This window comes from Oreochromis niloticus, linkage group LG18 (assembly GCF_001858045.2).
Source record: "Oreochromis niloticus isolate F11D_XX linkage group LG18, O_niloticus_UMD_NMBU, whole genome shotgun sequence".
Lineage (NCBI taxonomy): Eukaryota > Metazoa > Chordata > Actinopteri > Cichliformes > Cichlidae > Oreochromis > Oreochromis niloticus.
The window spans coordinates 26,585,244-26,598,163 of NC_031982.2; the positions used below are offsets into that span (position 1 = coordinate 26,585,244).

At 41.1% G+C, this 12,920-nt stretch overlaps 2 protein-coding genes and 1 pseudogene across 2 annotated transcripts; 1 reads left to right on the top strand and 2 right to left on the bottom strand.

Moving 5' to 3' along the window:
• Positions 1 to 74: 74 nt before the first annotated feature.
• LOC112842779 (uncharacterized) lies at positions 75 to 2,890 on the bottom strand. The gene is made up of 4 exons (XM_025900082.1): positions 2,543 to 2,890; positions 977 to 1,276; positions 615 to 899; positions 75 to 213 (listed from the first exon to the last, which is right to left on the bottom strand). Exons 1-4 carry the CDS (start codon positions 2,589 to 2,591, stop codon positions 95 to 97), a joined length of 753 nt encoding a protein of 250 aa, XP_025755867.1. The 5' UTR covers positions 2,592 to 2,890; the 3' UTR covers positions 75 to 94.
• A 288-nt stretch (positions 2,891 to 3,178) lies between these two features.
• LOC112842968 (uncharacterized) lies at positions 3,179 to 11,867 on the bottom strand. Its single transcript, XM_025900660.1, has 4 exons — positions 10,659 to 11,867; positions 3,933 to 4,229; positions 3,561 to 3,845; positions 3,179 to 3,258 (listed from the first exon to the last, which is right to left on the bottom strand). Exons 1-4 carry the CDS (start codon positions 10,705 to 10,707, stop codon positions 3,179 to 3,181), a joined length of 711 nt encoding a protein of 236 aa, XP_025756445.1. The 5' UTR covers positions 10,708 to 11,867.
• Positions 5,053 to 10,573, top strand: LOC109195705 (uncharacterized protein K02A2.6-like; annotated as a pseudogene).
• Positions 11,868 to 12,920: the final 1,053 nt, after the last annotated feature.

A 12,920-nucleotide genomic window follows, 5' to 3' on the forward strand; every position in this document is an offset into this window, starting at 1 on the left:
TATTTTTTAACCAAAGGTGCTAAAAGTGAAAAAACAAACAAACAAGCACAGAAGTTTTCTACATAAGACTGAGCTTTATATGCATTAGAAAGGTTTATTTTTGCTTCTTTTTCTTCTCCATGAGATGCACGCTGATGACAGCAAACACCATGATAATCAGACCGACAGAGAACACGACTGTCTTCACCACACAGACGGAGATACCATCTGAACCTGCAACACAGGAAAACAGACAGATTTCTCACAAAATGAAAACAGCTAATCCAAACGTTGAACAACAACAGAGTCCAGTTTATAAACCACTAATTTCTCTAAAAAATGTGAACAGCAGTTTGTGAACTTTGTAACTGACCAAACTTCTTGTTTCCAAATACAGGAAATGTATATCAAAGTTTCAGTGACTGAGATTGAGCAATAGCAGATTTGAAAACAGATAAGTTACTAAACTTTACTCTTAAGACCAACAACAACTTTTGTGAGATGTTAAATTTTTGTTTTGACTTCAATAATAATCTCACCAGAAGATATATCTGTTTGTTCATCAAAAGTAAGTTGTTAGTCCAACACATTTGGTGACATATCTGTGGGAGGGGACAATTTACTGATGGTCTTACCTGATTTTCTTTCACAGTACGGCTTGATCACCGTCTTGTTCGCTTTCCAGCTCACTTTGTTGCTATGATTACAAAAGATGGTATCTTGCTGCAAGTAAACAATCAGAGAAGAAAAATATTTTGAGACCTTTAAGCTCTTTTCTTCCACCTGCAGGCAGTTTTGGGCATCACATCTAAAAGTACTGCTGATGTTAAAGTCCACTGTGCTGCAGGTCACAGTGAGGTTACAGGAGTCTGAGCTGCTGGAAAGATGGTCCACTGTCAGGTCAGCATGAGATACTGGATCTGGGGAATAAAAAAACTGTGAATGGATGTTTATGATGTATAAACATTTAAAAATTATACTGGCAGGAGAAACATACCTTGGACTATGACCTTGTATTCAGCTATACTTTGCTCTTGTCCTCCAACCACAACTGCAGTATAATCTCCACTGTCGCTGTGTTTTACATTCTTTAATACCAAAGAGAAATTTTGTCCAAAGACCTCAGCTCTTTCTTCATAACCGTCAAACACTACTGCCTCTTTATTATAACTAAGTTTACCAACATAATTAGTGGTATTAAACTTCCAGAAAAAGTCAGTCTTTTTGTCAAGTACAACAGATTTCTTTACATCTAGTTGTAAATCACTTCCATGAAGGAGAAACACGTTTTGGAGGTCTAAAAGAACAGAAAAACAAAAACGTGTTGTCAGAATCATGTCATGTTCACCTGTGATTCCATACTTTTATCAGATACAATAATGAAAATGAAAACAAAGGCTTGAAATAATACATGCACAATGAATTGAGAATACACAAAAGTTAACCTTTTTAATGAAACCATGAACAAAAATGACTTTTTAATGATATTTAAATTTTGAGATATGATATGATATGCCTTTGTGTGATGTGTCAGAATATAAAGATCTTTTTCTACATTCTGTCTGTTAAAAGTGCTGCTTTGTGATTTGAGAGTCTTGAGAATTCATTAGTTATTATTAGTAATATTATATTAGTTAATATATTCTACCACACGTAGTGATACCATTTATCTTCGATGAGTTCTGAAACTTAAACACTGATCCATTGAGCTGTCCCATAGCCTAATGAGAGGTGTTTAAATCACTTTTGTATAATCTGTGCTATATTGGTTCCAGCTCCAACAGTGTAAAATGACAGAGCCATACAGTATATTTTCATTATGACCAAATTAATATAAATTATTTTTGTTTGTGCTATGGTAACTATAGTAGGGCTTGTTTTTGTGACGTTAACAGGATATGTTTCTCGAGGTTTCATGAATAAAATGTACTCCAGTAGAGAATCTGTAATCTATATTGCCTCACACTAGGAGAGTATGGAAAATTACATTTTTAGAATGAGTGAAAACACAGCATTTCCCCAGGATTTCAAAGTAAAACTTAGAACATAAGGAGCTCGAGAGCAGGTGACCATAGTGAACATATCCAGGAACAAAGACAACCACCTTTTCAAACTGAAAATTCTGGGTCACCTCACTGACCTATTAATCTTGCTTCATAGCACACTACTTTGGTATTATTGTTGGCAGTAACAGGTAAGAACCTTTACTTTCATTAACTACTTTGACAAACCATCTTTAGACTCCGAAAGAAGCACATCGAATGAAATCATGATGTACTTTAAGACTTTAATATTAAACAAAGCCACTCATGCTACTAACCTCTTCTTCCATACTGCTCTAATAGAATGGTACACGATTACAGATGACACATATTCATTACTAATCAAAAAATAACAACTACTATAAAATAAAAGGTTTGCTCTTTTCCTGTTTGCCACTGTTGTTCCTGGTGTTCAGTTTGCTGATCACAACAAAACAAAACGTAACAGGAAATAACACACCAGCAACAAAACATGTCTCATTGCTTTTTGTGTAAATGATCAGGCAGATTTCTTTTCATACCTTGTGCCTCAGTGCAGAACAGCAGCGCCAGTACCACCAAGAAAAACATTGTATAGTCTTAAGCTTAACGCAACACCATCAAAGCCATCGGTGTGTTACTTCTGTTTACAGCAATGATGGAACCCACAAAGCCCACCTCTTTTCACAACTTTGTTTCCTTGTCACAGACTGTCAGTGCAAAATCAAACACAAAAGCATCTCCTCTCTAATTTCCACTCAGAGCCCTTTGGCACCGGTTAACAATTGTTGAAAAGAACTGAAATCATTGTTAAGGAAACAGTTTTAAATTTAAGTGCACAACAAAGTACCAGTACTTCAATATGCATCTAAAAGGGCCATGTTTTTCACAGAAAAGGGCTGAGTCTCGTCTCACTAACACTCAAAACAGCAGGAAAAGTTAATGCAGAAGTGATATCTTCTGTTGTAAATTTTAATGTGTTGGTCTTACTTTGAATAAAAATGCAAACAGATTGCCTTTAAAATCATTTAAAAAGAAGTGTAGTAGTAAAGTGTATCCTATACTATCGAAGAATTTAGTGTATGAACTTTAAACTTGAGAATAGGTTAAAGAAAAAACTGTATTGAGTACTTAATATTTTGCATCAGATGTACTACTGACCTGTAGACTACCCAGAATTAAACACCTGATGTTGTAGTTGAGTTGGCGAGGAAATGGAAAAAACGGATTTTCATCAGCTTCAAAGTGATTCTGGAAACTGCCAGAGGGGAAAGTGGTACTTTTGGTGGTGCATAGTGTGCTGCCAACATCGAGCGGTGGAAGGAAGAAATTTATGTATGAACTGTAATTAATTATCAACATTATCTACCAAGGTCTTTAATATCGGTTTTGACAGTGTAATTGAAATTATATTTCAGATAAATAGAAGCAGACAAAAGATTTCATATGATTAATTTTGCACTGCTTGTCGTGGTTCTGTGCTTATAGAATAATCAACATGCACCTTGGACTATGACCTTGTATTCAGCTACCCTTTGTGAGATTGTCTTTTATTCTTACCTGAAAGTGTCTTGCAGTAAGATGTTATCTTTTCTGTCTTGTGTTTCCAGCTCACTTGGTTGCTGTGATTACAGATGATGAAGTCTTGCTGCAAATAAATAATGAGAGTGGAAGAACGGGGCTTGGCTTTCAAACTACCATTTTCTGCTTGAGAGCAGTTTTGGGTGTCACATCTAAACCTGCTGCTGATGTGAGAATCCACTGTGCTGCAGGTCACAGTGAGGTTACAGGAATCTGAACTGCTGTCCACAGAGTCCACTGTCAGGTTAACTGGAGAAACTGGATCTGAGGAGCAACAACAGGCACAAAGAGATTGACAGCTGGTCTATGCTGCATGAGTATTTAACAGTTATAATAAAAAAAGAAACCCACCTTGGACTATGACCTTGTATTCAGCTACCCTTTGGTTTTGTTCCCCACTTACTATTGCAATATAATCTCCACTGTCACTGTGTTGCACATTCTTCAACAGCAAAGAATTATTTTGTGCAAAAATCTTAGCCCTGCCTTTATATGTGCCAAACACTACTGAATGAAGATAATTACTTTTAGCTACTATGTGAATGACATTAAATCTCCAGAAAAAATCTGCCCCTTCGGTGAGTGCAACAGAGCCCTTAATATCCAGAAGTAAGTCTTTTCCATGCTCCACGAACACATGTTCAGGCCCTAAATAAACACAAATAATAATTATAATAATATCATAATCAAGTACATCCATGTTTATTGTTTCTGTTGGTTGCATGTGTTTTTGTTATGATCGCAAGTTGATTGAAAAAAATGTCTTGATACATCAATACATACATCAATCAATCAATCAATCAATCAATCACCCTTTAAAAATATCCCAGAAAGTCTATTCTGAACATCTTTCACTTAAAACGCCGAAGAACAGAATCAGCTTGTTGGGAATTAATCAGCAATTATTTTTTTTTTAGCAGTAAGCTAATTGTCTAAGAAGCTTGGAAAGAAAAGTGTCTGGACTTCTACAGTTCATCAGTTCATCTTCTTCAGTTCTAGGGTCAAATGATGGAGAGGTCTGAGCAAACTTAACAATGTAGTGTATGCTGTACAGTGTACATGGGTCATTTCACCTCAGGAAATTGCATGATAGGGTGGGGCTAGGTTTTACAATGAGCTCACCCGAAACCTTGCCTGATTGTGGCCTACACCCGTTTTCACACCTTGGCTCGTGTGAACTGAAGAAACTTCTCGGATGAGAGGTGAAACATCTTCAAGCAACTTGAAGTCCAGACGCTTTTCTTTCCAAGCTCCTTATACTACGATGACCTGGATGACTAAGAACCTTCACGGACAGTAAGTTAATTATTAATACAAACAGTTTTTATAACAAAGTAGAAATTTACAGAATTGAATCAATTATAATTTGACAGAAACATCTAACTAATTAAAAGCATTTTGGACGTCTTTGATGGAACATCACTTAGTTAATACCATTTGCTTTGTCTTTGATAAACAAACAAACAAACAAAAAAACTGTGCCCATGCTTACATAAAAATATTCCCAAATGCTAAACTAAGATCCAATAGTCCTGCTTCGAGTTCACCATACTGCAGGTTACAGCCTCAGCTGTCAGAAAAAGAGTTCACACTCAGCTGACCTGTACTGTTATTTAAGATTTCTTTAACATATTTTCCACACTGTGCTTGAAGACATGTAACCCTGGAACAATTCTTCTCCAAGTACTTCTGTTATTAAAATATCTAGACGATCATTCTCCAGGAAAGGGTAAAAAAACTAAAAGCATCAGAAATACTAGGAACTTTCTTCCAGATTGTTCTTTCCAAAAAAATATTGTGTCTGTTTCACAGAGACAAAAAAATGTCAGTCGGTAAAATGCATGAGAGACGCATGGTAAAAAAGACAAACTTCATGATAACAACTTTAGTTTATCATATGTGTTTTGTAGCACTTATAATAATGCCAATGCATTAGGCATTAGTGAGGTACTAGTAAGTTATTAGTAAGTGCCTAATTCATCATTTATATTGTATATCATTATTCCATACAGATATAGAAATACAGACAATGTATACTCAACTATGACTGCTACTACATCACTGCCAGTAACAATCTTATAATCACAGTCATAATAATATATCTGTATTTATAAACGGCTTAGTAATGATATGCGATTACCTAATTGCTAACACCTTACTAATGCTCACTAATGTGACATTATTTTATTTAAAGTGCTACTTCAATATGTAATCTCTAAACAGGATGGGCAGTATTTTCCTTACTTCCTTACTACAACTAACACAGACATCAATGGAAATTCATGCAAGTAGACACGCTGCATTTTGCTCTAACAAAATAACACAGTAACATTGTGTCTATTTAAAGAATAAAGAATAAAAAGTACTATCAAAAACTAGCGTTTTGTACCATTGGCCTGTTATGATCTGTTTGATGAAAATAAAGCAGTTGGCCTTTGTTATAGACAGTGTTGTTGTTAATGTATGTTTGGGGGCGTTGCACCCCGGAACCTTCAGAGGTTTTTCAGGGTTCTCCCTGCCGGAATGTTTGGTGTGGGACAGTTTCCTGTATGTGTTGCTACTAGCTGTGGTTGTTTTGAAAAGTGGTCAGTAAACGTCCTTAAATTGGCACCTGAGTTTCCGAGCATTTTTATCCTGAGGTTATAACACCTTTTTGGCGACGAGGATAAAAGTCGAACGCGGACAGTTTTGAGTTTTTGCTACGGATTTTGCCGTCGGACTACCACTTCGCATCTATGGCTACGATCGGATCGCTCACGGAGTTCGCCGAGGGAGACGGCGACTGGATTGAATATGTCGAGAGGCTGGAACACTTTTTCTTGGCAAACGACATTTCGGACGAAGGGAAAAAAAGGTCAGTTCTTCTCAGTGCGTGTGGAGCGAGGACCTACAAGTTGATACGTAACCTGACGACGCCTCGGAAACCCGGGGACTTCAGTTTCAAAGAACTGGTGACGTTGGTGCAAAGTCATCACTGCCCGAAACCCTCCGTGATTGTTCAGCGGTTCAAATTCCACACTCATTCACGCAAGCCGGGAGTTTCGGTGGCTGCGTATGTGACGGAGCTGAGACAGCTGTCGGAGCACTGTGAGTTTGGAGGCGTGCTGGATGACATGCTCCGCCGACAGGTTGGTGTGTGGTATAAATGATGATAGCATGCAGCGTGGGTTGTTAGGGGAGCCCACACTGGACTTTAAGAAAGCTTTGGAAATTGCTCAGGCAATAGAAACGGCAGCTAATAACACTAAAGACATTCGGAAAGCTAACAACAATATGCACTCAACTGAGGTGCATCATGTATCTCAGTGTGAGGGGCAAACCGAGGGAGCTTTTGGAGTGTTACAGGTGTGGGGGAGCACACTTTGCCAAGGACTGTGTTTTCAAAGACAGTACCTGCCATAACTGCAAGAAAAAGGGGCACTTAGCCAAGAAATGCAGGGGCACTAAGGAGAAATCAAAGAAGGAATGGAAGACAAAACACAAACTAAACACACATCACCTGCAGAGCATGGCGCCTGAGGAGGATGAGTGTGTTTTCAACATGTTTAATCTGGCTGGCTTTAATAAGTGCCATGCGGAGCCCATCTATGCCACTATCCAGGTAAATGGGAAGGAGCTACAAATGGAGGTGGATACAGGGGCCTCAGCTTCCGTGATCAGCCAAGCCACCTACCACAGCTTGTGGCACTCGGGCGGGGCACCAGCTCTCCAAGCGACTGAGATAAGCCTGAGACAGTACACAGGTGAATGCATTCCCCTGCTTGGTGCCATAGAGGTGCATGCAGCATATCAGGGTCAAGAAGCTGCAGCAACACTACTGGTGGTGAAAGGGGAGGGGCCTAGTCTGCTGGGTCGTGACCTTCTGCAGAAAATCCGCCTGAACTGCAGGGAAATCAGGTATGTAACTGTAATAGCAGAATTACTGGGAAGGTATGCAGATGTGTTCAAGAATGAATTGGGCACTCTCCGGGGCACCACTGTGAAGCTGTGTGTGGATCCTTTTGCCCGGTCACGCTTTTTCAAACCACGCACTGTACCATATGCCATGAAGGCCAAGGTGGAAGCAGAGTTGGAGAGACTACAACAGATAGGGGTCATTGAGCCAATAGAGTTCTCAGACTGGGCAGCCCCGATTGTACCAGTGTTGAAGGAGAACGGAGGGGTGCGTATATGCGGTGATTACAAACTGACAGTAAACCAAGCCTCTCAGCTCGACGCCTACCCTCTGCCTCGAGTGGATGACCTGTTTGCCACACTGGCAGGTGGTCAGACATTCACAAAGTTGGATATGAGTCATGCTTACCAGCAGTTGCTGCTGGATGAGGAATCAAAAAAATATGTGACAATAAACACACACAAGGGGCTGTTCAAGTACAACCGCCTGGTGTTTGGCGTTGCATCCAGTCCGGCTATCTTTCAGCGCACCATGGACAATCTTCTGCAAAACATTCCTGGTGTTGCTGTGTACTTGGATGACATTTTAGTTACAGGTAAAACAGAAGAGGAGCATCTGCGTAACCTTGAGCAGGTGTTGAAGAAGCTCTCAGAAGCAGGGTTGCGTTTGAAGCGCAGTAAGTGTGTTTTCCAAGCCCCTAGCGTGACATACCTGGGTCATCGCATCTCTGCTCAGGGCCTGTCCCCGCTGGAAGAGAAAGTGAGGGCAGTAAAGGAAGCCCCGAGTCCAAAGAATGTAGCTGAACTAAGATCATTCTTGGGCTTAGTGAACTATTATGGGAAGTTTTTGCCTGACCTCTCCAGCATGCTTGCTCCCCTGTATGGGCTACTGGACAAAGACAAGGAGTGGAGGTGGTCCCAAGCACAGGAGAAGGCCTTCAGACGGGTAAAAGAACTGTTACAGTCGGCACCGCTCCTGGTGCATTTTGATCCGGAGAAGGAGGTGGTCCTGTCCTGCGATGCCTCCCCGTATGGCATAGGAGCTGTTCTTTCACATCGCATGGAAGAGGGGGAAGAGAAACCGGTCGGATATGCGTCACGCACGCTCACAGCAGCAGAAAAGGGCTATTCACAGCTTGAAAAGGAAGGCTTAGCAATAGTTTTTGCTGTGAAACGATTTCATCAGTACCTGTATGGCCGCCCATTTACTGTTGTTACAGACCATAAGCCCCTCCTGAGTCTCTTTAGTGAAACAAAAGGCATCCCACCCATGGCTTCAGCCCGGGTTCAGCGCTGGGCATTAACACTGTCGGCATACCAGTATCGCATTGTTTATAAGGCGGGACCTGAGAATGCGAATGCAGATGCTTTCAGCTGCCTCCCCCTCCCGGAGGTCCCCGACCAGTCGAATATGCCCCCAGAAACTGTGTTTTTGCTGGACAGGCTGGCGAACTCTCCGGTCTGTGCTAAAAACATCAAAGCATGGACTGAACGGGATCCAGAGTTATCTCAGGTTAAACAGTGGCTGCTGCAGGGCTGGCCAGCAACAGTGGAGCAGGATCAGCTCAAACCGTATGCCAAGCGTCAGCAGGAGCTCAGTGTTCAAGATGGCTGCATCCTGTGGGGTTCCCGAGTCATTGTTCCGCCTCCAGGTTGGTCACAGATCATTGAAGTGTTGCATGAGGCTCATCCAGGGATTTCTCGAATGAAAAGTCTGGCAAGGTCATTCGTGTGGTGGCCGGGAATGGACAGTGCCTTGGAAGACAAGGTAAAAGCCTGTTCTCAATGTCAGTCAAACCAAAAAATGCCACCACCTGCCCCACTCCACCCATGGGAGTGGCCTGGCCGCCCATGGTCCAGGCTTCATCTAGATTTTGCCGGCCCCTTTTTGGGCCACATGTTCCTGGTGTTGGTGGATGCGCATTCAAAATGGCTGGATGCCCACATAACACCAACCGTCACAGCCCCAGTCATCACAGACACACTCCGGAGAATCTTTGCAACACATGGATTACCTGAGGCAGTGGTCACGGACAATGGGCCCACGTTCACAAGTGGGGTTTTCCAAGAATTTATGGAGAGAAATGGGATCCGACATATCCGCACTGCACCCTACCACCCTGCCTCCAATGGCTTAGCGGAGCGCGCCATGGAGACACTGAAAGACGGTCTGAAAAAAATGCCAGGTCTTTCAATAGAAAAGAGGCTCTGCCGTTTCCTGTTTCAGTATCGCATCACGCCTCATACCACCACAGGCTTGTCCCCAGCGGAGTTGCTGATGGGGAGGAAGCCCAGATCTCATCTGGATCTTCTTCGCCCAGATGTGGGAGCCAGAGTCACCCAGTCACAAAGTGGGCAGAAGGTGAGACATGATCTACATGCCAGAGGCTGTGTTTTCAAGCAGGGAGACTGTGTGTATATCAAAAACTTTACAGGTGGTTCACAGTGGCTGCCTGGCGTCATGCACCACAGTTCGGGACCAGTATCTTTTGTGGTGGAGTTGTTGGATGGCAGACGAGTTCGCAGGCACAAGGATCATGTGAGAGCCCGCATGGACGGAGCTGGGAAGAGGGCTCAGAGTGGTTTGCACGCACATGGTGGAAACAGGGCTGTGGACATTGTGGGGCCTCAGAGTGGTTCACCCGAAGGGGAAGTCGTGTCAGCAGCCCCTGAGATCGGGATTGGTTCTTCAGTATCACCAGAAGGGCTGGTGGAGCAATCTAAGTCACCTGAGCCGAACCCAGCCACAGGAGCTCAGCAGGCTCCTAGCCTGGAGAACCCAGCAGCAGGATTGAGAAGGTCAAAGAGGCAGCACAAGCCCCCTGATAGACTGAATTGTTAAAATAATGTGGTGTTGAATTCTCCCTCTCTTTCCGTACTTATGCATAATTGCTATGTTGTGGGTTTTTGCTTAAGGGGAGGGAAGTGTTATAGACAGTGTTGTTGTTAATTTATGTTTGGGGGCGTTGCACCCCGGAACCTTCAGAGGTTTTTCAGGGTTCTCCCTGCCGGAATGTTTGGTGTGGGACAGTTTCCTGTATGTGTTGCTACTAGCTGTGGTTGTTTTGAAAAGTGGTCAGTAAATGTCCTTAAATTGGCACCTGAGTTTCCGAGCATTTTTATCCTGAGGTTTTAACAGCCTTGATATTTTCATTCACACTTAACTGGCTATTATTCTCTTACCTCTTGTCTCGGTGCAGGACAGCAGTGCAAGTATCACAAAGAAAATCATTGCAGACTCTTGAGCCTTCTCAACACATGCAACACCAGGGAAGTAGTTTATACCTGTGACAGAACCACACGAGCAGCCCCTTTTCACAGCTGTTTATCCCTGACACAGACTAGCAGTGTAAAAGTAAACACATAAACTTTTCAAGTCCAATTTCAAAGCAATGTTTCACAGCTTAAAATCTGTCATGTTAAAAATGTTAATGTATTTTATTAAATTTGGTTACTTTTGGATTTAAGCACTTGAACTTAAATATTTAGCTGGCTACATTTCCAGTGTTAGCCACAATGATTCTCATATGTCTATGTCAAACAAATGTCACATTTTCTGGTGATTTTGTTACATAAATGCTACATAAAGTTGCTATAGCTTAGCTCTGAGCTGACCACAGTTTCACAGCAGCACAGTTTTGCTACGGAAAAATTTGCTGAAAACATTTGTCGGCAGTTGTCAAAACAGATGTGGTTACGCGTTCAAACTGCTTTCAGGTTACAGAAAGCAAATGTGCTGCAAGTGGTCAAAACAAATCAACACTCAAGAAAAAAAACACAGCCTATTTTAACTTGATCTTTTTCTACATAAATTGTGAGTTACTTGAAAAATTGTTTGACAACAAACTGTTTGTTTTTCTTTGCTTGTTAGACTTCACTATGAGGTCGACACCGATAACAGGAAACACCATGAAGATCAACTTTGACATGTTTCCTTGTTTGATGGAGTAACCTTCTAAATATCTTAATGACTGTTCAATATGCAGATAACATAAATATATCTTTAAAAAGACTCTACAATATGATAACAGGTTTACTTCAACGTACTGTTGCTGTATATAAGGAGGCTCTGTCACCTGCCTTTCTATGTTCACTGATGGTCGCATTTCCTGACATCTTTTGCCGCTCGCTGCCTGTTAGGCTGGACACGTACAGGCCCCCTGATGTGGTATGTATGTTCTGCCCATTGCATAGGAGCTGTGGATGTCTGTCTGCCTAATCCAACTTGTTTGTGTACATAGAATTTGTGTACATTTGCATACATACGTACATACATTTGCGTTGTGAAATTAGTACTACTTCACAACGCTAGTTTTTATACTGCAGGTTTCGTAATCCCAGTTTCCAGAGGTTTGAAAACATGTTTTCTACAGGCCATGAGTTAATTTTTTCTGGAGCTTTATTTACAGTTTTATGTGCATCTCCATTTATCGTCTGCAGCTGAGACAATCAAATGAAGTTACTGGAAAATGATCATGAGCAGCATGGCACCTTCTTAAATGAGACTAGGTAGTAAAAACTATGTGTGGAGGAATGCAGAGTGATCAGCGGGCATTTCCAAGATGGTGCGGGCTCTTGAGCTAAAACAAAAGTGAGCAGCTGCAGGCTGGATCTGGGGCAGAAATGCTGGATTTCAGTGTCTTTATTATTTTAACAAATTTTAATAAATGACAGGTTTAAGCTGTTTACAAACAAATAAATTGATTTATTGAAATGAATAAACCAGTTAAAGAAAAACAGAAAAATATAAAATTAGAAAAAAAAATTACTGAGAATCATTTTGAGAATAATAACTCAACAGGCTAAAAAGGAATTGTTTTTAAAATAATCTGTATTCATATGTATTATGCTGATAACAACATTGATATTCATAAACAATGTTGGTATTTGTAAAAAAAAAAATATTATATTTACTAATCATGTAAATTTCCTGCAGCTGTCATAGACGCCCACATGACGTCCATAAAAAATTACCCAGTCCAAATGTTGTCATGGCTGGATGTTCAAATTGTGGACCTAGTTTGGACGTCAAAGAGATGTCCAGAAATGGTCATGGACCGACGGACCCAGTATAGACATGATCTGCACCTGTATCCGACCCCCAATTTTTAGTGGGTTTTTTGTGTTGCTTTAGTTTTTATGTTTGGTTCAGTGATATTATTTGGTTCAGCTGCATGCAGCTTTTCTTTGGACACTATTCAGGCTTAAATGGGGGCCTTAATAATTTTAGTGTGTGTGTGTGTGTATGTACCTGTTTGAGGAGTGGTAACTTTCTAAACTCTAAACTAAACTCTTAACTTTTAAATTAAGGATTGTTGTTGGGTTAAAGGATTTGTTTATGTAATTTTTAAGGTATTCTTTTCCTTTTTATGTATAATTCTGCTGATTTTATTCCCTTTGCATCCAGGCTGAGGCCTGAATGCAATGAAGGGTCTTCTGTGTGTC